Below are 24,246 nucleotides of genomic sequence, written 5' to 3' on the forward strand. Positions count from 1 at the left end.
AGGCGGAATACGATGATGATGATGATCTAAAATGCTAACCCCCCATTTTGTTCATTTTTAGGATTGCACTAAATTGGGTTGTTTTTTAAAAACAACAACAACAACATGTTTTTGACCTGATATTTCAGCACAGCATAATTGAAATTTCTCCCAGAAAAATATTTTGATTCTTCAAATATTCAGCTTACAGACCCCACTGTGATACCGTTCAGTTCTAAGATTTACTGTGCTTGCTCTTTTATCCCCAAGCATGGTTTCCATTGACTGTCACTGCTTCCTTGCTGAGTTAGTCACATGGGTAGTTGCGCCCAATCACATGGTCAGGTGATGATCATGATGATATTCCCAGAAGACACTAAATGTAATCAGGGCTGGCCCTAGCATTAGGCAGAATAAGGCAGTGCTTCAGGTAGCAGATTGTTGGTGTTATGAAAGGGCAGTATTTTTTTTTCAATTTTCTTATTATTAATAAATTAAAGTCACACCCAGAAAGAGGGTGAGGAAGTTGTAATAAATATTTTGTGAATTGCCCTGTTATTGTCAGATGCAGGGCAATATGCAGATTAATAATAATAATAATAATAATAATAATAATAATAATAATAATTTATTATTTATACCCCGCCCATCTGGCTGGGCTTCCCCAGCCACTCTGGGCGGCTTCCAAAAAAATATTAAAATACTGTAATACATCAAACATTAAAAGCTTCCCTAAACAGGGCTGCCTTCAGATGTTTTCTAAAAGTCTGGTACTGGTTGTTCTCTTCGACATCTGGTGGGAGGGCATTCCACAGGGAGGGCACCACTACCGAGAAGGCCCTCTGCCTGGTTCCCTGTAACTTGGCTTCTCACAGTGAGGGAACCACCAGAAGGCCCTTGGCACTAGACCTCAGTGTCCGGGTAGAACAATGGGGGTGGAGACACTCCTTCAGATATACTGGACCGAGGCCGTTTAGGGCTTTAAAGGTCAGCACCAACACGTTGAATTGTGCTCGGAAACGTACTGGGAGCCAATGTAGGTCTTTCAAGACCGGTGTTATATGGTCTCGGCGGCCACTCCCAGTCTATATAATAACTATAATTTTCTGGCAGATGACTTGAGAATTGTGTATCTTGACTGGGAGGGTTGGCTGGAGGCACCATTTTCTGCTCTGCCTCAGGCAGCAAAATATCTTTGGCTGGTCTGATTGGAATCATGTGGATTACTGCAACCAATCCTATTTGACCAAACAACATAATCTAAATGAAAAAGTGAACATTGTTTTTTAAAAGAATGCTGGAAATAGCTGGAAATCAGTACTCTTTTTTTCTTCTTCAGCACAGCTGAAAAGGATTCCACATCTTCATAAATGAGACTCTCCCATTGGTGTTTATGGCGAGTCATGTTGACCAGTCCTTGAGCCTGACTGTGCACTCCAGCTGAGGGCTGACCAGGAAGTACAAAGGGGGAATAGGGTCCCATTATGCCATATGGGTGCCTGGGATCTGCATGAGAAACTTAGAGACTAATTCCAGGAAAGGAAAGAATGCCAGCTATTGTGCACATATGTTAAATCGTGTCAATGTGTATTAATGAATCGGAACCACCTCCTTCAAAAGCTAGAGTTTATTTTTAATTGACCATAGGAGGCAAAATATTGTGTGTGCTAAACTGTCAAAAGGTCGGTTTAGAAAAGGCAGCATTTTAGGGATATAACACCAACAAAAACAACAATACATATATAAATCACACCTCAAAAAAGCAGAGTCTTATCTTAAAGAATACAGTGATTTCCACTCTTTTCTTTCTGAAAAGCAATCTTCCCAAGTAGCAGAGTCACTTCGAAAGCATGGGTCTATTTCATGATTCTTTGAAAGTAATATTTGTGCAATGGATTTGATACTGTTTGAACCAAATGAAAACGAGAGGTCTGGCTCATAACTTCCATACAAATGCTGCAATCGAATGTCCTTTTGGGCAGCTCACAATCATTCTGATTGAGTGTGTGCAGGGGAACTTCCTAGTGAATTGTGTCCAGAGAAATTGTATCAAATATAATGGGGGGGGGGGAGAGAAGAGGAGAATGGGGAAAAGAAAAGAACAGCAATATGGCCTGCTTATAATTCCTTGCAATAAATACATGTGAATTCTGTTTGCTTATCTCCTTTGTTATTGCCTTAGCATCAACCCTGCCATTGTTTTTTGACAGTTCATACCTCAAAACCAGTTGTGTCAGCTCACTGGAGAGGAGGGGAACACCTACATGTTGAGCAAGCTACACCTGGAGTCAGGGATTGGCTGGGCTAAGAGGAATGGTGGAAGGCACCAGCTGGGCGACCCCCAAGGGAAACCCCAGAGGTGCCAGGGGATTGGTGGTGGGGCATTGAGGAGAGGGATCTTCTTCAGAGGAAGAAGACTGGGAGGAAGTGATGGATGCTGAAGGGGCTGCAGAGTTTAGTGAGCAGTGAGAGCTTGTGACAGGGAGCAGTTCAGTGTCTGAGTAGAGGAGGGAGGTTAAGAGACTGCTGAAGAATCCCAGGAGCCTCCCCCTCCTGCTATGACAAGCTCCCCTTTCCCTGGTCTCAAAGAACATGCAGAATAATGAAGAGAGCAGAACAGAGGCCAGAGGTGCACAGACACCGTTTGAGACTGTTGGAAAACATCCGGGAGAGGGGAAGCCTGGAAACTGTGTCATAGGGACAAGACCAACTGAGAAGTGTTGCTGAGTTGGGTGTTGTTTCCTTAAAGAGTTGACTGACAACAGAGCTCTGTTTCTTTTGTGATTACTTGTATCTGACTCCAGTCCCGACACCTGGTGTGCTGACCTAGCCTTTGGGATGTTTAGATTTTGTAGACGTTGCACATGAACACATTTGCATGGTCCACTCTACACGGGCATCATGTTCTTTGCTAGCTCAGAGGACATGAAAGGTGGTGTCAAGGGACAGGAGCTGGCAGAGCCAACCTGGTTCATTTTGTGCATATTATTGATTGATTGATTGATTGATAAATTTATCCACTTGATTCTTAAAAAAAACCAACCCACCTTCAAAGCAGAATATGACTTTTGCTAATTCAGGTTATCAGGACTGTTCACAAGGAAGGTCCAAATCAAGGCAGGAGCAAATCTCAGGCTCATGTAACCTTCCAGTTTCTGTAGTTCAGCAATGGTGAGAAATGAATTGCAATTCAAAACATCTGGTGGCTACCAGATTGGGGAAGGCTGTGGTAGATCCTATGATTGAGCTCACATGCACTGTCACACAAACACACACATCCCAATGCATGAAATTCACCCTTGTGAACAGCCCACCACATGCCTGAAGCAAAGAGTCAAGTTTCAATGAAAAAGTCAAACTAAATGGAACTCTAACCTCATGAAAAAACATGCAGTTGCCCTACATGGACAACGGTATAGTTAATAGTGTCCACTAAGGCTTATAAACACACATATATTTCACATTCTAGTTTCTCGGTATTAACATGGAATTCTAGGAAGTTTTGCCCAAGTGAAGAATTGTGAAGAACCTTTTTCAAAATAAGTAATAAAGCTGAGAATCTTTGGCTTCAAAGCTGCTCACTGAGTATAGGAGCATAATGAATTAAGCATCTTAAAGAGGCATCCTGGGGAAAAAATACACCCAAGTTGAATAAAAGAAGACCAAGAAATCCCACAAGCCATGTTTGGCTTCCCACGAGTTCCCCCAGAATGTTAAGTGGCAACTCACTCAGTATTTAAACTGTATTCCAAGAAGGCTTTGATAGAGATATAAAAACAGGGAGCAGATAATGCATTCAACTTGATAAAAGAAACCAATCTAGAGGACAGAGATAATTTTAGAACTCTACCACTGATATAATCAGCAGAACAGGGGCGGTTTAAAAGTTCACAATATTACCTGATAACAAGCCAATTTCAGTTTAATGCAGGAAATGCTATTGTAAAACCATTCCTTTCGTCCTTAGAGACAGGCACAAAAAAGCAACCCATAAAAATGAAGTGCAGCTTCAGACTGCTGTTAAGTATAAATCCTTGTCTGTGAAATCTTCCACCCTATTTTCCCCATTATATCCACAACCAAGAGTTCATTGCCTTGAACTCCTAAGCTGGCCTACATTTTGCACTGGTCAAGTCGCATTGGGTGGGTGGGTGAAATCTAATCAAAAACATGATTGGAAAGGATCCTCTTCCATACCTTAATCAAAGAACTTTCTCATAAGTTCAAAAGCACATTCTCATAATATGTTCAAAAGCTGGCTATGGAAGTAGCCTTTAAAAGTATGTTATTTTGCCAGGAGGCAGGCAGTAAATGCATATCTATATTCTGTGAAAATAATAAGCATTCAGTATTACTCAGCAAGAATCAGGTGAGGCTCAAGGCATTAATATGCCTCGCCAAAAATTCAATCCCATGATCTTTTTTTTTTTAAGTGCCAAAAGTTCAAACTTGGCTATGGAAGCTACTAGATGCAGTTAACACTATAGTATATAATGAGAAAAGTATGGCATTTTATATGCAACTAAAAGAATACAGACAAGGTAGAACTCAACTCTTGCCCACTGAATAAGTACATATGCAGGAAGAGCTGGTTTAGTGTAGTAGCTAAGATACTGAAGATCCCCAGTTTGAATCTCACCTCTGACATTAACTCAAGCCCTAAGTACACTATAGACTTAAAGCAGTAGCATGCCACCTTAAACAGACCTGGCTTTCCACAAAGAATTATGGGAACTGTAGTTTGCTAGGGATGCTGAGAGTTGTTATGAGGCATCTGGTTGGCCATTGTGAGTACAGGATGTGGACTAGATGGGCCATTCGTTTGCTCCAGCAGGATCTTCCTATGTTCTTATGTGTGTTCTTAGGTAATGGTAACGGTAAAGGTAAAGGGACCCCTGACAGTTAAGTCCAGTCACGAACGACTCTTGGGTTGCGGCGCTCATCTCGCTTTACTGGTCAAGGGAGCCGGCGTTTGTCCGCAGACAGTTTTTCCGGGTCATGTAGCCAGCATGACTAAGCTGCTTCTGGCGAAACCAGAGCAGCGCACGGAAACGCCGTTTACCTTCCTGTTGGAGTGGTACCTATTTATCTACTTGCACTTTGATGAGCTTTCGAACTGCTAGGTTGGGAGGACCAGGGATCAAGCAACGGGAGCTCACTCTGTTGCGGTACCTATTTATCTACTTGCACTGGTGTGCTTTCGAACTGCTAGGTGGACAGGAGCTGGGACTAAGCAATGGGAGCTCACCCCATCGCGGGGATTCAAACTGCCGACCTTCTGATCGGTAAGTCCTAGGCTTAGTGGTTTAGACCACAGTGCCACCCGCGTCCCCTTAATGTGTGTTCTTAGGGGAAGCCTATCCCCCTCCCAGAGAATACAGTTCCCAGAGCCCCTGCAAACAGAGACTGACTGTTAAACCAGCCCAGGAATTGGAGCTCTGGAAGGGGAATTGGGGCCCTTGACAAAGCTCAACACCTTTAACAAAATACAGTTCCCATGTTTCTTTGGGGGATGCTATGACTGTTTAAAGTGGTATGATAGTGCTTTTAATGTATAGTGCAGATGCGCCCTCACTTAAATGGCCTTAGTCAAACCACTAAGTGGTTTCTCAGTCTCACCCTCACCCCCATTTTCAATATGGGGGATAATAATATTGATTTGCCTTACAAAAGTATAACAACCTTATGGGGTTGTTGAATAAATTGCTGCTATATAATGTATGTGAAGCACTTTGAACACTAAAAAACAAAAACACTATACAAATGATACATATTATTATTAAGGACCATTCTAAGGTGCTCCACTTTAAACACAGGTGCAGATTAGTGATGAGATGAAGTGGTGAAGAAGGGAAGTTATTTTGCTTTTCCACCCAACCAGGTGAGAATTCTGCATGGAAAAGAGGAACCTATCTTGATACATGCATTCCTCATTGTTAAGGCTATTTGTGTGCTACTGTCTTTTGACAAAGAATTGTGCTCATGACCTCTGTCTAGGTCTACAAATGCATGTGGATTGTGGGATGGGAAGGAATATTCTAGAACCAAATAGAAACAGCTGAAGATTCCCAAACTTTCTTCAGAAACACCATGGAGGATTCCACTAAGCACCACCTTAAGGAGAATAAGTGCGGTTCCTGACAATGCAGAAACCATTCATCCCTACACTAAATGTAACTTACATGTCACACTGGTGGATGTTAGTCCAATCAAAAATAGACGTCATGCATTGCATACGATTCTGTTCATCATAGTCTTTTAGGGAATCTGAACCTGTATTTTGAAGGGATAACAGGGAGCTCTTCAACATAATCCAGAATACTTTATGAGCAAGCAGAAGGCTATGCACAGGCCGCAGCAATTGCTTACTCTGCTTCTGGCAATCTCTGTGTTGCAATGGATATATCAAGGCATGCAAAATAATGGGCATGGATATGTATCTTACATTGGTGGATGTGGTCTCTTGCTCCCCCATACAGCACTAATGTTCTGTAACGTATATCCATTACGTCAGATCCATGTGTGGGTAACTGTTTCTTCATGGTGTACATATGCTGGACTGGGTGAATATTTATAAACTGGGATTAGCTATTTGGAATACATGTAGGCCCATAAGATTTTTCCTTATTTACATTTTAAGTGTGCTTAAGTCAATAGGCTGTGTGCGCAAAGGGCTGTGTGCAGCAGCATATGAATACCTGCATGCCTACTCACTGTGTAACATGTAGGTTGATTTTTTTTTTTTTAAAGCCAACTAGGAAATTCAGCCAAAGGAATACTGCTGTCATGCTCACTGCATGCACTGAAGATTTCAGCTTTTGGCTTCTCTTGTTTTCTACTGCTTAATCCCATATTTGAAGTCGGATACCATAAATCAGTGTTATTAATGATTAGCTGTCATGGCACTTAGTACTTGGAGTTGGGAGGCTGTAGGCACCTCTACCAGCTACAAGCCAGGCTGTTAGCAAAGTTCAGTGGCCACTGGGCGGCCTTCTGCAGACTGCTCCTCCTTCAAGGGAAAGAGGTCCTTTTAAGTTGCAAACGGGATGGCACGGTCTCTTTTTATCGAGGTGGCCTTGCACTGCAGACACAATCACAACGCTCATGGTGCTCCAGTTGAATATCGATCAGCGCCATATTGTTCTTGGTTCTGCCCCTCCTCCTGATGTGACCTGCTTCAGGGATGAACCTCAACACCTGGGAAGGAAAGCAGACACTTTGTCAGTGGCATTGGAACACCGGAAGCTGCCTTATGTGCAGTCAGACTATTGGTCCATCTAACTCAGTATTGACTGCCAGTTGCTTTTAGGAAGCAGTTTCCCCAAGCCCTACCTGGAGACTCCGGGGATTGAACCTGGGAGCTTTTGCTTGCAAGGTAGATGCTACATCACTGAGCTACGGTCCTTTCACATTGTGCATGCAAGCCAATGTGGTAGGAAAGAGAATGGTCAAGGCGTGGGCTTGACCAATGTTGTGTTAAGTTTTGTATTTGTCAACACATGAATTATGATGCTGGAGGACACTCTTGAGAGTCCCATGGACTGCAAGAAGATCAAACCTATCCATTCTTAAGGAAATCAGCCCTGAGTGCTCACTGGAAGGACAGAATGTGAAGCTGAGGCTCCAATACTTTGGCCACCTCATGAGAAGATACGACTCCCTGGAAAAGACCCTGATGTTGGGAAAGATTGAGGGCACAAGGAGAAGGGGACGAGAGAGGACAAGATGGCTGGACAGTGTTCTCGAAGGTACCAGCATGAGTTTGATCAAGCTGCGGGAGGCAGTGGAAGACAGGAGTGCCTGGCATGCTCTGGTCCATGGGGTCACAAAGAGTTGGACACGACTAAACGACTAAACAACAGCAACTGTGAGCTCTCCATGGTGCTGATAAGCTGCCTTTTTGCCCTGCTACTCTGCTTGTGATCTGGCAGTGCCTTACTGGATTTGACTGAACTTCCAAGCTAGCCTTGCTGTGATTCTCCTCTTCGGGATGTGGCCTCTGTCCTATGAGCACCAGCTGAGTCCCCCATATGACCCTAAGCTGGAAGAACACGGGAGAGCGCTCTTCTTGCTTGTGTTGCATCAAAGTGTTAAAACCTTCCTATACAGGAAGGCTATTGACCTTCAGGTGCTGAATTTTATCTTTCGGGGTGTTTTTTTTTATGATGTCTCTTACTTCAGCTTCCCACCCCCCACCCAATTGTTCTTTCTGTATAATACTGCGGTTTTATTGCATCACTATTTTCCAAGCCACCTTGAAGTATATGATAGGATATAAATCAGGAGTGTGCACCAACCACAACATTTGGTTTATACCCCAGTCTGACTCTTCAGAAACAGTCCTATTTGGTCTGAAATGCTTTGGTTGCTACCTGGTTTGGTTCTGGCCTGCAGTCAAATCCCAATATGGAAATTGAACCAATTTAACACCGAGCCAGTGGCAGGCCAGAGAGCAGGGCATATAAAGCAGATCTTAATGCTTGGGAAGGTTCTTGGAGGCAGAGGCAGACCTTCAATATCCTGCCTCTCAGTTGTTTAAGGGTCAATACCAGCACTCTAAATTGGACTCAGAAACAAACTTGTAACCAAAAGTAAACGGTGCAGGATTGTTGTAATACGTACTCACCATCTTGCCCCTTGCAGGCAATTGCATAGGACGCCTGTGTACCAGAGCCCTGGAGTTCCCACATATCCAAGGTGATAGGTGCCTTGGAGTACACTTGGTGCAATGCATGCAGGGATACATGCTATATAGCACGGCTGGGGAGCTTTAGGCCCAGAAGCAAAATACAGCTCTCCAGGCCTCTCTGGCCAGTCCTTGGAACTCTCCCCCAGCAATACTCTTCACCATGCCTCCTTAAATGTTTTTGCCTGGCTAGACGTTGTCTATGAACTCTGATGATGCCCCTTGCTTGTCTGGATGAAGAATAGAGGCGTGTGTTTATGTGTATGTGTGTAGATGTCCTCAGGTAGAATATACATTGATTGTTGCACCCACTTTTGCATCTGGCACCTCCCAGCGTTAGCCTGTGGGTCCTGACAGGCTGAAGAAGAAGAAGAAGAGGAAGAGGAGGAGGAGGAGGAGTTTGGATTTGATATCCCGCTTTATCACTACCCTAAGGAGTCTCAAAGCAGCTAGCAATCTCCTTTTCCCTTCTTCCCCACAACAAACACTCTGTGAGGTGAGTGAGGCTGAGAGACTTCAGAGAAGTGTGACTGGCCCAAGGTCACCCAGCAGCTGCATGTGGAGGAGCGGGGAAGCGAACCCGGTTCACCAGATTACGAGTCCACCACTCTTAACCACTACACCACACTGGCTCTCAAAGATCAAATGTGGCCCTTGGCTTGAAAAAGCTTCTCCACCCTTGCTCTATAGACACCACCTCTTCCACATGCAGCTTTCTGAGTGGAGAAGATGGATCGTGCTCAAGCCCTTTCTCAAAATCTAATTAATGTAAAATGCACTTTGAAATTCACTAGCATTGTTCAGCGAACACGGCCTTTTCGAATGAAAGCACATGCAAAGGGATGAGGATCTGCCCAGCATTTAAGCCAGCAGACCTCCTGACAGTTTAGGGATTTTGTCTTCTCTGTATTTTCTGTTAAGAAACATGAGCACAGTATATGCACTTTGCTGATAACGGGAGAGAAATGAATTGGCAAGCACTTTCCCATCCAAGGCCGGAAAGCAGTGTTTGAACAACACAGAAATTGGGCGGCTTTACTAAGTGATCAAGGGACTGATGCTTAACATTTCAATCCAAGCTTCCATCTAATAGTCTTAGGCTCAGGTTTATTCAGCAGACCTGAAAGGATGAAAAAGGCAAGGTCGCCTGCCACAGTCACGGTATATTAAAGGGAACTCTGTGTATTTAAAATAAAAGCTCACATTTGCATGTTGCAGGCACGAGGCTTGCTCAAATATGCAAGCCTACTGAAAGGAAGCTATCTAATATGGAGCCTCTTCTTCAAAAGGGAATACAACTGGGACCTGAATCAAAAAGGTATCCTTCTCACTTCCTAACATGAGTATTCCTCTTCAGGGTTCCAGCCAGCCAGCCAGCCAGCCAAGTATCCTCTTTCAGGATACTATAAATTGCTAGAGGCTGATGCAGAATATTGCCTACCCTACCTTCCCAGTTTCCCAGTTTCCTTTTCAATGAACTATCAACATTTCGAGGCTACTGAAGATGCTTAGTCCTCATTTGCCCCCTTAGGCTTTGAAATGTTTTTGTTTACTTCTGTAAACCTCAGAGGTCCACTGAGCAGACTGATACTTTCCTCTTGTTTCCTCCCATTTCCCACAGGTATCTGGCTGACCAGAGAACAGGAATGCTGGACTAGACTGGCCATTGGCTCTTTTTAGGATCGCCTGTTGTTTTTCAATGGTCCTATCTGAGATGCACTTCTGGTGGCAATCACAACCTGAGTTTGCTATTAGAGGGATTAGTGAAGCTTGGGCAGATGTTCATAGCATGGAGCGTTGATGTGTTTGTTCGTGAATCCTGTTTGCTGTGCGCATTCCAAGAATGTCATCCCAAACACACATATTCTTTGAACACCCTAGACAAGTACAGTGGTACCTCGGGTTACATACGCTTCAGGTTACATACACTTCAGGTTACAGACTCCGCTAACCCAGAAATAGTACCTTGGGTTAAGAACTTTGCTTCAGGATGAGAACGGAAATCGTGCTCTGGCAGTGTGACGGCAGCAGGAGGCCCCATTAGCTAAAGTGGTGCTTCAGGTTAAGAACAGTTTCAGGTTAAGAACGGACCTCCAGAATGAATTAAGTACTTAACCCGAGGTACCACTGTACTTAACCCGAGGTACCACTGTACAGATGTAAGTTTGAACCACCATAATATATTTACAAGTGCAAGTCACAGTGAACCCTGGGCTTGCCCACTCTCCCCTCCCCACTGCTCACCTTGAGTGTGGTTTCTGATCTCTTTCTTGAGTATGTGCTAGAGCAGAGCATGGGAGAATGGGATGCACGAGCTTGGGGGGAGGCTAAGGTTGTTTCATATGATATCTGAGTGTACCCCAGATCTGTGCCCTCCATTATGCAGAATCAGAGCCAATTCACCCTTGTTTGACCTCTGTGCAGACAGAGTGTGGCACTCACAGTGCTTCATTGCATCCCTTCTCTTCCTCCCTCCTGAGCTCTCAAGAAAACTTGAGGAAATTTGGGGAAATAGAGAGAAAATTCTTTCCTGACCTCATATGAGGAAAGGGTAGTTCAGGGACTCTGCTATGCAATTGCTTTGAACATTTACATTGGCTTTACCATCTGTAGGACGTCAAGTACGAAGTAAGGATAGGGCTTCACAGAGGAATGGGAAGGAAAAGAAAACTGTGCCGCAGAAAATATTCCTCCCCTCATCCCTTCATATATCAGAGATTGAATCAATCCTGTATACAAAGCCCTGTTAATAAAATACTAGATGGAAAATGCAACTGTTGAGCCAGATACAGTGTTTATAAGAATGTAAAAGATTATGATGGCCTTATAAAAGTTCTCATAGAATTGACTATATGGGAAAGGCAGGTGAATGTGTTGCAGGTCTGAGTTTCCTGCCTTGTAACTTTATTGAAGGGTATCAAGGGGTTGTGTTTGTGACACATTTCCTCGGGTGATAAATGCTCTGGGCTTTTAATGCAACCTGCATCTCACTTCCTGACCTTGTTTGGAATTCGGGTGACTATGGAGTAATCTGGGGTAGCTAAACATGCTTGAGAATGAAAAGGCTGAGTAAAGTCCTCTCTCCTTTTAAGTTGATGATTAATCTCTCGGCTTTTAGCCAATCAATATTTTTAAACCTATGCATCTAAAAAAACAAAAAAAGGAGTGAATTTCTCTTCTAAGAAGGTGGTTCTGGATCAGACCAATAGCCTATCCAGTCTGGCATCCTGTTCTCACAATAACCAACCCAGATGTCTATGCAAGCAGGACCTGAGTGCCACAGAAATCTCCCCTCTTGTGGTTTCCAGCCACTGGCACTCAGAAGCTGTCTGGGGCTGGTGGAAATTAGAGTCTATGACATCTGGACAGACAAACATTCCCATCCCTGTAATGGAGAACTTGATGGTGGGGCACACTTGAAAGCCTCTATACAAAAAGTAACAAAAGAAAGTGTTCAGATTAGGCTTCTATTCCAAATTATATCCATGTTGCATTGCATATTTTTACAGTTTTGGATTATGAACTGCCCTAGGAGAAATATTTTTGAAGGGAGGTACACAAATGTCTTATATAAAATATTCTGCGGTATAACATTGAACGTTTTGTACATGCAATACATTTGCCCATCTGTATGAAGGTCTCTTAATAAGTTAGCTTTGCATAGGTAATTTTTTTCTATGATAGAGTGTATGGCCACACTATGCATTCAGAGGTGGCACATGTCCCTTGAGAATCGTCCCATTGTGCCTCTTGCTCAGTGTTGGAATTGATCCCAAGAAAGGAAAGGCAGGAGTTCCTCTCAGCAGCCCCTCTTGCCCTTGCTGGTACCTTTTTTTAAATAAGAGGAAATGGCTAGATAAATGTGGAACAAAGCTAGGGATGAATGCTTAGCCCTAGGATTCAGAAAAATTCAAGAATTTTGCCTGGGAAGAATGTGCTGGACTAACATCACTCTGGTCTTTCATGTACCCAATATAGATTAAACTTCACAGTGCCTATTAATTCTAATATCCAAATCTATGTTCATTGTACGGTTAATTCATCCCTAAAGGATACATTTACATTTACATTTACAAAAGCCAGGTCATTCGAAGCTCAAGCTAGAACATTGTCCTTAATTAATTCCAGTCTGCGAGATAAAAAGACTGAAAGGAATTAATAGCAATTCCTGTAGTGGACTCGGTGAGCAAATTTCCTCTCCTGCACCACACACACACACACAGTTTTTCTTATCCGGTGGAACTCAGGTATCTCCCCATCATGCCTACCCAGTGGCCAAATAATCTGATATCCTGGACATTTAATATTCACCATAAATTACCACCATTATATTAATATCTGGGTGCTGCATAAGCATCCCCCCAAAAGTAGAGCTGCCCTGTTTTCATTTGATCGCACTCAGGATGCAGCTAGTTTACAATGCTGCTAAAAAAAGCCTCCCCTCCACATCCCAGTTCAATCAACCCATATAGAGATGAGCTCTCAGGTGTTTAACTTTCTTAATTAAGAGCATGTGTTATAAATTTTGAAATCTCACCAATAAAATGTTTAGCAAGGAAGGAGAAGAAGCAGGGAGCAGTTGAATTCAGGTCCCCGAATCCCTTCCAGCAGCTGCTTGGTGAGATCGGTATTTTTAGGGTTGCCATATTTCAAAAAGAAAAAATCCCTGAAACCCGCAAAATTGTTGAGCTTTTTTTTTTTTTTTTTTTTTTTAGAAACCTCTGCCTCGTGATTGAAGCTGTTTACACTGCTTTTTTCATCGCGCTGCCATACATCCGGGTTTCCCCTGCCATTTTGATAGGACATGTCAGGAATTCTCCTGACGTATGGCAAGCCTAGGGCCATATGAGTACAACCTGGCTTCTGAATCAGACTGGGGAATAAGGCCTGCAATATCCATTAGGGCAACTTATTTCCACTGAAGGCTGCATTCCCTTGGGGATAATCTGTTGGGAGCCACAAAACAGCTGTGGGTTGGGATAGAGGCAGAAGTATGTGGGGCCACCCCATTGCCTCTCTCTCTACCAGCCCCTCCTCTCTCTCTTTCTGCCCTCCATCTTCTTCACCACTGCGCAGTTGACGTGTAATGATTAATCATAGGTTGGGTTTGTTCTGCTTTGGTTTGTTCCTTAATGTTCACTGTTTTGCATGAAATAAAAGGGTTTTTTTAAAGGGGGGGAGGGAAGAATATAGGGTGTGTTTTTGTCATTGGAGTAGTTTAAACACTGAGACCACTCCTTTCCTGTAGATGCTTAATAAATCACCTTCCTGGGTCTTGCACTTTGAACAATCGATATCCTCTGTTGGGAGAAGCTGAAGAGTAGGGAGAGGAAATAATTGAGCTGGAAAATGTTCATTGCCATGCTCCCCCCCCCCCATTTCATTAGATTTTGTAGGAATATTTAACTTTATTTAAATGATTGATTATGTAATCATTTATTAGAAATATTAAAATTACAATCGTACCTTGGATCCTGAATGCCTTGCGAGTCGAATGTTTTGGCTCCCGAATGCTGCAAACCCAGAAGTGTGTGTTCTGGTTTGTCAACGTTCTTTGGAACCCAAACGTCCAATGCGACTTCCGCAGCTTCTGATTGGCTACAGGAGCTTCCTGCAGCCAATCGGAAGATGCGCCTTGGTTTCCGAACATTTTTGAAGTCAAACGGACTTCCAGAATGGATTCCGTTCGACATCCAAGGTACCACTGTATCATAGCTGTCAACATTTCCCCTTTTTAAAGGGAAATTCCCTTATTCCTTATTCCAAATAGGATTCCTCACAAGAAAAGGGAAAAGTTGACAGCTATACACTGTATGTTTATTTTAGAAATTGTAAAGCAGTAATGATAATTGCTGCAGCACTGTTGTAGTAGATTGCATTAAATACCTTCATATATTCTTGTAAAGAATAATAATAAAAACTAAAAATAATAAATTAATAACTAAATAGCGGGACCAAGGAGAAAGTAAACATCTTACTTTTAAAACACAGATTATCTTGAGCCTAGAAGACTATAGATGTAAGTAAAGACCGATGTACCTCATGATATTTTTTCACCAATTTTCCTGCTGTACACGTGCAAGATTTCCAGTTGTTGAACCCACAGCCACAGTTCCCCCCACAGCGCTGGACAAGAAGGCAGCGTGGAAAGAAAACAACGTTGGTTTGCTTCAGTTCTTCCCTTATGTTGACAGAATAATTCCTTGGAGTGCAGCTGTATCGCTTCACATCGTCATTCAACCTATCCAAGTCAACTGAAATGGAAAAGGAGAGAGAGAGAGATGGCAAGTGTAAAGAAAACTTATTTGTTTAATACATTTCTATCCTGTCCTTCCTCATAAGGTCTCGGGGCAGGTGGGGAGGGGGGGCACAATACAAATTGCAATTCCTAAAATATATAAAGCTCAAAAACCAAAAGGAACAGACGGTACAAACCTTAAAATCACAACACCTATAAAGCTAATAAAATCTTAGAACTGGCAGCATGCTTCCACATGTATAATTCAGTCAGACAGCTTTAAAATAAGAACAGGCCAATTTATGGATGATGAGACCAGCAATGGCTACTAGTCATGAGGGTTATATTCTGCCTCTACTGTTAGAGGCCGTGTGCCTTTGAATACCATTTGCTGGAAATAACACCATTGCACCCAGGTTTTGCTTGCTTCTTTTATCAAACAATACTAGCCTGTTCAGCCTGGACACTGATGTCCAGCTCTGAGGGCCTTCTGGCGGTTCCCTCACTGTGAGAAGTGAGGTTATAGGGAACCAAGCAGAGGGCCTTCTCAGTAGTGGCACCTACTCTGTGGAATGCCCTCACATCATGTCAAGGAAATAAACAACTATCTGACTTTTAGAAGATACCTGAAGGTAGTCCTGTTTAGGGAAGTTTTAAATGTTTGATGTTTTATCACTTTATGATGATGTTGATGATGATGTTGGGAGCCACCCAGAGTGGCTTGGGAAACCCAGCCAGATGGGCGGGGAATAAATAATAATAATAATAATAATAATAATAATAATAATAATACATTATTATTATTACAAATGCTCAAATGTGTTTTTACCTGCTGCCCATAACACAAAAGCCATGCAAAGCGCATTCCAACCATCCCCATTATTGGTATGGATGGATGAATCTGTTCATTTGTGGTTTGTGTCACTTTTGCATGCTTTTACCCATAATATCTGTTTCTGCTTTAAGCAACCTCTTTTTATAAATCTTCTCAAGTGATATTTAAATACATATTTTAATGTATATTTTAATACTGTTTAAATGTGTATTTTTTCTCAAAATATGTATCAAAAGGTATGATTTACCTCAAAGAATGTTTCTCAAGGTACATTTTTCTCAAAATGATTATGTAAAGGTGTGATTTCTCCTAATGAACATATTTTAAGGTAAATGTTTTCCAAAATATATATTCAAATAGGCGATGTCTCTCAAAGTACTCATTTACATGTGCAATTTATCTCAGGATATTCATTTTAATATCTGTTTTATCTCTAAATACATATTTAAATGCATTCATTCAAGATACATATTTTAAAACGGCTGCTAAGAACATTTGTAAAAGTGCAAAATCAACTGTATATAAATTCTGCTTTGTGCATTGTCCAAGAGGTGTGGATCATGTCCTTTCATACTGGAATTATGCAAGGATCAAATTCCTCCATCCATCAAAGGGGGCTGGCTGAAGACATTTTGCTGAGGTGAAGTACAAGATGGCATCCTTCCCATTCATATGTGCCGAAGGTTACTGCACTGGATGGTAGCAGGCCAACTCCCAGTAGGAAATGGTGGCTCTGGGAATCCTCAAAACCACCATTTCCTGAAGGAATCATGACATCTGTGATTTTCCTAGCAGGCAACGATGGTCCTGAGCCGAAATTCGTTGGTTGGGGAGGCAAGGCCTTCCTCCATTCCCGAAAAAGTAGGGTTGGAGGAGGGTTTGCTTGCAAAGGGTGGGATAGGGAGAGAACTAGCAAACAGAGGGAGGGGGTGGGAATGGGTGGCCCTCCAAATGTTGTTGAACTAAAACTTCCATCATCCCATGATGACTAGAACTGATAGGAGTTGGAATCCAAAGGGGACCCTGACCCAGTTAGGATTCCTAGATGTGTGGAGATGTGTGTATGTTGCTTGCACGTCATTGGTTCGCTGCAGGAAAAGTGGGGAAAAAGTACATTTACCAAATAAAGTATGGAACTGTATATTCCCTCTGCAATTGCACCGTGTGTTACTGGCATCCAGTACAGAATACAGTATCCCAAGGAACTCCGTTTTTGTCCTTAAAAAATAAAAACACATACCAGGTTTCTAGACCATAAGGCTACAAGATAGCCTTAAAGGTATGGAGGCAATTCCTGGTGGATTTTCAGAAACGTGCTCTTTGCGGGGATGTGCATGGGTGGTGGAAGGAAGGAAGCTAAATAGGATTTGCAGCCATCTAGGCATGACATTACAACATGTAGCAATTCCCTATGCATATCTCACTAAGAACATTCACCCCTGTTTTCCCCAAAGTGCCAAAATCTCTACAAAGAAGTATGTATTGCTCGAGATCTAACCACAAAATCAATGGGAGTTACCAGTGCACTCAAGCACTGAAAGCAAAGTCACCCTAGTGTACATAGCAAACAGTGAGGAGAATAGAAAGCTATTGATTTCTTCTCCCAAACAGATGAAACTTAGTGCTCTGTTGTTATTTTTCAGAGCTACTGCCTCTCAGGTCTGACCCTTCAAGCTAAGCCCACTTAAAAGGAAGAACAGTGCTTTGCAAACAGCTTCCCCCAAGTTTTTCCCCTAAGTGTGGCCATATCTCCTCTCTCCATTGCGGTCACCAAAACACTCCCAATGTCAGCCATCATTGCTATCTGCTTACCCAGATCAAAACAGATTCAGAAGCACCTAGTATCATCACCACCTTGTCTGGATCCAGCACCTGTCCACTCAATCTCAAGCACTAGGCTTCAACCCAGAGGAGGGGACCCATAGCCCTCCAGTTTTTGTTGGACTACAACTCCCATCACTTCTGTCCATTGATGATGCTGGCTGGGGCTGATGGGAGTTAGAGCCCAACAACATTTGGAGGGCCATAGGTTTCCCTTCTCTCCCTTTCCCTTCCAGTTTTATTTCTCTCCCATGGAGAAACCTTTGGAAAGCATGGAATTGGAAAATCAGGGCCCATGATTCAATGAGATGAGAGTTTACTCACCAGTCATAGAAACAAAACTGCAGCCGTAGATTCCAAGCAGTGCTGTGGTGTCAAGATAGCTGTTTTTAAAATTTTAACTAAAATGAGTTTACTAAGAGTAAATGACTCATAGAATCATAGAACTGTAGAATTGTGCAGGACCCTGAGGCTCATATACCTGTAGTTCAACCCCCTGCAATGCAGGAATCTCAACTAAAGCATCCATGACACATGGCCATCCAACCTCTGCTTAAAAACCTCCAAGGAAAGAGAGTACACCATCTTCTGAGGGAGTCTGTTCCACTGTCGAACCACTCTTCCTGAAGCTTAGTCAGAACCTCCTGTCTTGTAACTTGAATCCATTGGTTTGGGTCCTGCTATGGAGTGTGGGAATGTTCAGGGTGGCAGGAGAGGATATATTGTTGATTGCTTATTGGAGTCAATTTGATTCCCTCCCCTTCTTTCTTTTTCCTTTCTCTTCCTGCGATGAGGCTGCATTTTAATGTTTTAACGTTGTATTTTAATCTTGTTTTTAAGTTGTATTCATTCAACTTGTTTTTATTATTGCTTGTTAGCCACCCTGAGCCCAGCCTTGGCTGGGGAGGGCGGGGTATAAATAAAATTTGTTATTATTATTTTTTATTATTAATATCCTTCCTAACTTGCACTAGCAAGTTCCTTTACTTAGCAGAGTGCATTCCCCTTTACACAGCAGAAAACTTGTTGCAAACTCGTATGAGTTTCTTAAGACAATACACAATTCAATCTGGCTTGTTCAGATTGAAAGGTGTTCTAATATTTTCCTGGGAAGACCCCTTGAATACCCCCTAAAAGAATAAAGACACCACAGTCTTATTCATAAGTAACAAAAAGCAAGTTTACTCACAATCAGGCAGAGCACAGTGTGATCCCTGAAGGCAGGCTTTAGGCTTAAAGTTTCAAACATATACAAACAGGTCTACTCCATAAGAGAGATTTACCTAGTGTCTGCAGGCTAGCAATCCAGCAGTTCACAGGACAAAAGGAAGATGGAAAAGTGAGAGAGTGGCAGCATGCCTTGTCCTTTTATCAGGTCTGGATAGGTCACACCCACCCACTAGTCACATGCAAGGAAGGGTGCTCCAGGCCAGGAGGAACAGGAAGTTTCAACTGGCTGAACCAACATCCCCTTGCATGTCCACTCTAGGAAAACAAGGAATGTTGTATTTGACTGCTCCCAGTAGATTACATCCCACATCTAGAGCAAATCACAATGTGTTCTTTTTAGGATACCCCCTCCCTTTGTGCCAGCTGGAAAAGTGTCTGTCTGTGTGTGTGTGTGTGTGTGTGTGTGTGTGTGTTCATGCATGTGCAATGTCCTTCAGTTGGACCGTAAATTCAAGATGAAGTGTCTCTGACACAAAGATTGCTTCTTAAAGTGAAAGTTCAAGAGGGCTGGGATTGTCAGTGGAATTATAACCAGTCACATGAAGCGAGGGCTGTGGCTCATACAAGCTGGCATGCCAATTACCTCAAAAGAGGAAGGTCAAGTAGTCTAAGCACGATGAAATTACTGCTGTCATAAAGGGGTGCATCTCTGCTGAAATCAATGGAATCGAGCCAGTGATGAATCTGCCTTTGCACAACTCTTCTGACAATTTAATTTTTTTAAAAAGAAAGGATTTATGCCACAGAGCTGTCTCTGCGTGTGACCTGCAACAGCTTACCTCACAGTGACGGGGTGTCCACATGTGTGTCCTTTTTGCTATTATTATGGGCTGCTTCACACATTGCACACCCACATGAGAAGTACCACCTCTCTGGCTACATACTCACATGCAAATGTGAGTGAGCAGCTTTCTAGTTTAATGGGTAGTTATTCCACAGCCATAACATTCTTGGATCTAGAGAATGAAATGCTTTGTTTCTCATTTTCTCCCTCTAAACTTTATTCCATAGCTTTTGTACTTTCCTTTGCAGTTTCAAAAAATATGATGGATTTTTTTATGTAATGCATATGTGTTTCTCTGGCTGCTCCCAGATTGTTGCTTGATAGCTTGAAAAGAGGAATAGAGAAATTTCTGAAGGATACGGTCATCAGTGATAACTTGCCATAATGTCTACCTTCACTTTTGGTGGCAATATGCTTCTGAATGCTGGTTGATGGGAATCATGGGCAGGAAGAGGTCTGCTGATGATTGTGTACTTCCTGTGGACAACCGGCTAGATAATGTGAGAACAGGATGCTGGACTAGATGGGCCTGTGGTCAGATCCAGCACAGCTCATCACATGCCCTTATGTTCTTTCTCCGAAAAGCAACTTTCTTTCAAAATGTACAGCTACAGGGGGATGTTGGGTATTGTCTTGGGTGTTCACATGTTACACTGAACACAGGTGCAAGCTGCCTTTACACATGTACAAGTGTGAAAGGATATACACTTGTTGATTTGCAAAGGTCATCTATTGTGTACAGGCCTCTCCCGACTTGCACATGTTCTACTCGCGCATGACAACGCATATGCATGACACCAGGAAATAAATAAATCAATAGAATCATACCAGGAAATATTGGGAAAGAGCTGTAGAGTCCTCATGTCTCTTGAGGAGACTCTCCCTGGAGCCCTAAGAGGATGTGAGTGCAGGTGGAGGAAGCTCCCAAGAGATCTGAGGCGCAGTGGGACTTTGTCTAGGCTGCTCAGCCTCCCTGCCCAACAGTTGTTGTGTGGGGCAGTGCAGCAGCAGCAGTCACTTTCCCACAGAGTCTCCAGCCTCTAGTCAACACCAGAGCTTCAACTCTAGTTGAAGAGAGAGTTGTGTGAAGAGAGAGCGGGAGAGAGTGTGGGAAATAGGAATTGGAGGCTTTTAAGAGAGTGCGTCCCACTTTGTGAGATTTCCCTTATGTGTGCGGGGGCCTCACATGGCCACTCCTAATAAGTGTGTGGGGGACACACCTGTACCTGATTCTACACTCGTTGAATGCTACATGTGAATGACTGCAAGAACATAGCTCAACTATTGTTTATACAGGTACACAGACTCTACATTTGTTGAATGCTCCAATACTTAGTTCATGCATGTGATGCTGTGGTACAACGAACCTGGTTAAGTGGTTCTGCACAGGCTAAATGTGCACCTATGAACTTGCCCCAGAACCCAGTGCAACACAGAGGAGTTGCTCAACAGATATGCTGTAATGGAACGTGTTTGCCAAAGGAGGAACATTTGAAAACAACAGCCCTGGAGTGATGATTAACCATTGTACAAAGGGGTCTTTTCAGAACCCAGAATGTGCATTTGCCATGAGCGAGCATGTGTGTGATATCTGTATTCAGCAGTCAATGCATTCTGAATTTACTGGCAGATGGCCCAGAACCCTTCAAAGAGGAGTACATGGATTTACTGGTGTCTCCTTCCAAACCCTAGAGATACGAGATTCCACTGTTCAATTTTTGTTTAAAGTCTTGACAAATACTTTTCATTAATGATAGATGGATGGGATTGGTAAGGACACAGGGAATTCACATGAAATGTGAATGTTCAGTGTGCATTCCACGTACTTTGGAAAGACTCCAAGGTGGAATGTCCCTGTACTTTCACCTTTTTTTGCTCCAACTCCCATAAAAAATCAAATCTGAATGCAGACAACAACCTCTGTTTAGCTTATAAACCCATCATAGCAGGCTGATGTTATTTCAAGAATGTCCCACCTGATTAATTTATCTTCTGCAGCTGTTACCTACTATTGTGTGAGTTTTACATACTATGGCATAACATAATGTACAGAGCAGAAATGTGGCCATTAAGGCCAAATCAATCCCTGTGAGTACAATTGCATCCTCCTGATTTCATTGGAAGTTTAATCACACTTAACTCTCTTTGGTCTGAGTACATCTCTTTGAACATTATGGCTCCTACATGCATTTCTCCTCAATTTGCTATTCAATACATGGAGATTCATACTTGAAAGTGTAAAGTGACCCCATTGGGAAGCGGTGCATTGGAGGCGATTTGAAAAGCACCCAGTATGCTTCATTCACACATGCAAGTTCATCCCTTCCTAATTACAGTATCTCATGGTGACTTGCCTATGGGAACTTGACCTACTAGCTGATAGAGGCTAGGCCCATACTCTCCAACATTTCTCTGATGAAAATAGGGACATCCTGTTCCATTATAATTTTTATTATTATTTATACCCCACCCATCTGACTGGGTTGTTCCAGTCACCCTGGGTGGCTTCCAACATATAACCCCCCCCATTAAACATTTAAAAAACTTCCCTATACAGGACTGCCTTCAGATGTCTTCTAAAGATTGTACAGTGGAACCTCTGATTATGAACGCTTCTGGTTATGAATGCCGATAACCCAGAAGTAGCTGCTCCTGGTTGTGAACTTTGTCCCAGGATGTGAAAGGAAATCGTGCACCAGCAGAAGGGGAGGCCCCATTAGCAAAAGCACACCTCAGGTTAAGAACAGTTTCAGGTTAAGAATGGACCTCGAGAATGAATTAAGTTCTTAACCCGAGGTACCATTGTATAGTAACTTATATCCTTGGCTGGGGGGGGGGGTGTCACATAACTCCATACCCTCCAACACTTCTACAATGAAAATAGGGATGTTCCAAGGAGAAGTGGGACATTCCGGGATCAAATCAGAAACTGGGACAGCTTTTATAAATCCCTGAAAAATAGGGACACTTAGAGGGTCTGTAGGCCTGTACAACTTAAGGGCTATAGACCAATGGTGGTCAAGTATCTACTGTCTTCAGAAACATTTAAAGCAAGATGGAGATGGCAGAGTCCCTTGATCACTTCAGGAGTATCACTTTTCCTCTCCTGGAAGGACAAGCATGGTGTGGAGTTGGTGTTCTCTTTCCTAACAGGTGAAAGCTTTCCAGAGACACTTTATGATCCATACATGTCTGAGACTCCCTCAGGGCCAATCACAGACCACATGAAAGACATGAGTGGCCATGAGGGCCATGTTCTACTTCCATTGTCAGAGACATCATGCCTCCTAACACTAGTTGCTGGGAATTGCAGGTGAGTGGGGTGCTGTTTTGCTCATGTCTTGCTTGGGCTTCCTGCAGGTATCAGGGCAGCCACTGTGAGAACAGTTTGCTGGATGGGATGGGCCATTGTTTACACAGAGTCAATGCAGGTAGGCTCCTACGCAAGCATGATATCCAACACGTATATCCAGTTACAGATAGGTAGCCGTGTTGGTCTGCCATAGTCAAAACAAAACAAATTCCTTCCAGTAGCACCTTAAAGACCAACTAAGTCAGTTCTTGGTATGAGCTTTCGTGTGCATCGTGGTATCTGAAGAAGTGTGCATGCACACGAAAGCTCATACCAAGAACTGACTTAGCTGGTCTTTAAGGTGCTACTGGAAGGAATTTGTTTTGTTTCAACACATACATGTCAGGCAATGTGGTCACAATCCTATAGCACATCCATGAACTGAATGTCTCCAAAAGACTTTTGTCAAGATCAGAGTTGTTTGGTGAAACAAAACAAAAAATAGGATAACAAGGGGTGCCTGCAAGGAAATGCTGCAATCTTGAATTCAGGTTCGCAGCAACTCCACTTCTCTTCTCCCTGATTTTCTGACCCCACAGACTTCTTTGACTTATTTTTTCTTTTTGTTTGCTTTCAGAAATCAACTGCTCAGGGAGCCTTCTCTATTGGGCCACAGGGAAATCTGATAAATGAGTGAGTGATTCCCAACCGATGCACTTCTTCCAACTGGATGCTACTTAAGAAGAAGGGAAGCGGGTGCATGATACAGAATCCTGCATTTCATTCAGTTACAATTAAAATGCTTAACCACCCGGTCTACATAATGAAAATTGGTGAGATGTTGGCAGCCCATAAAAACCACCTGCTCTGACAGGTGCTGACGCCAGATGTTCTTCTAAGTGCAATGGATAAAAATGATTATCCCAGTTTTTAATATACAGCGGGACAGTTAGCATGGCGGCAGAGGGCAAGAGGAAGGGGAGTTACTACTGGTAATTAAGGACACCTGTGGCTTATATAAAACAACTGGCTTTAAAGTTCAGCCAAAAAACATTTGTCCTCTGGAGAAATGATTATAGGTGTCCAGATTGTGTTTGGTGAGCTGTTCATAGAATTGTAGAGTTGGAAGGGGCCAAGGCCACCTGGTGGTGGCCATCGTTACATCTTATGGAAACAAATTCCATAATTTAAGTATGTGCTGTGTGAAGTACTTTCTTTTGTCTGTCCTGGACCTTCCAGCATTCAGCTTCATAGTACAACCCTGAGTTCTAGTATTGTGGGAGAGATACATTGACAGTGCAATCCCTAGCGACTTGTGGAGTGAAATGGTGGCCAATAATCTAGAGTCAGGGAAGGAGTGAAGTGGTAGATGATCTGTCAG

The 24,246-nt window shown here is 42.9% G+C and overlaps 1 protein-coding gene across 1 annotated transcript in view; it reads right to left on the minus strand.

Annotated features, from left to right (window-relative positions):
• Window positions 1-1,591: 1,591 nt before the first annotated feature.
• PDGFD (platelet derived growth factor D) overlaps window positions 1,592-24,246 on the minus strand; it is a 154,544-nt gene continuing 131,889 nt past the window's right edge. The window contains exons 6-7 of the mRNA XM_081860608.1: window positions 14,705-14,919; window positions 1,592-7,176 (exon numbers count right to left, since the gene is read on the minus strand). Coding sequence (XP_081716734.1) covers window positions 7,042-7,176; window positions 14,705-14,919 — 350 coding nt within the window. The 3' untranslated portion in view covers window positions 1,592-7,041. The remainder of the gene's footprint in view (window positions 7,177-14,704; window positions 14,920-24,246) is intronic.

The sequence above is a fragment of the Podarcis erhardii genome, assembly GCF_964252035.2.
Source record: "Podarcis erhardii genome assembly, chromosome: 4".
Lineage (NCBI taxonomy): Eukaryota > Metazoa > Chordata > Lepidosauria > Squamata > Lacertidae > Podarcis > Podarcis erhardii.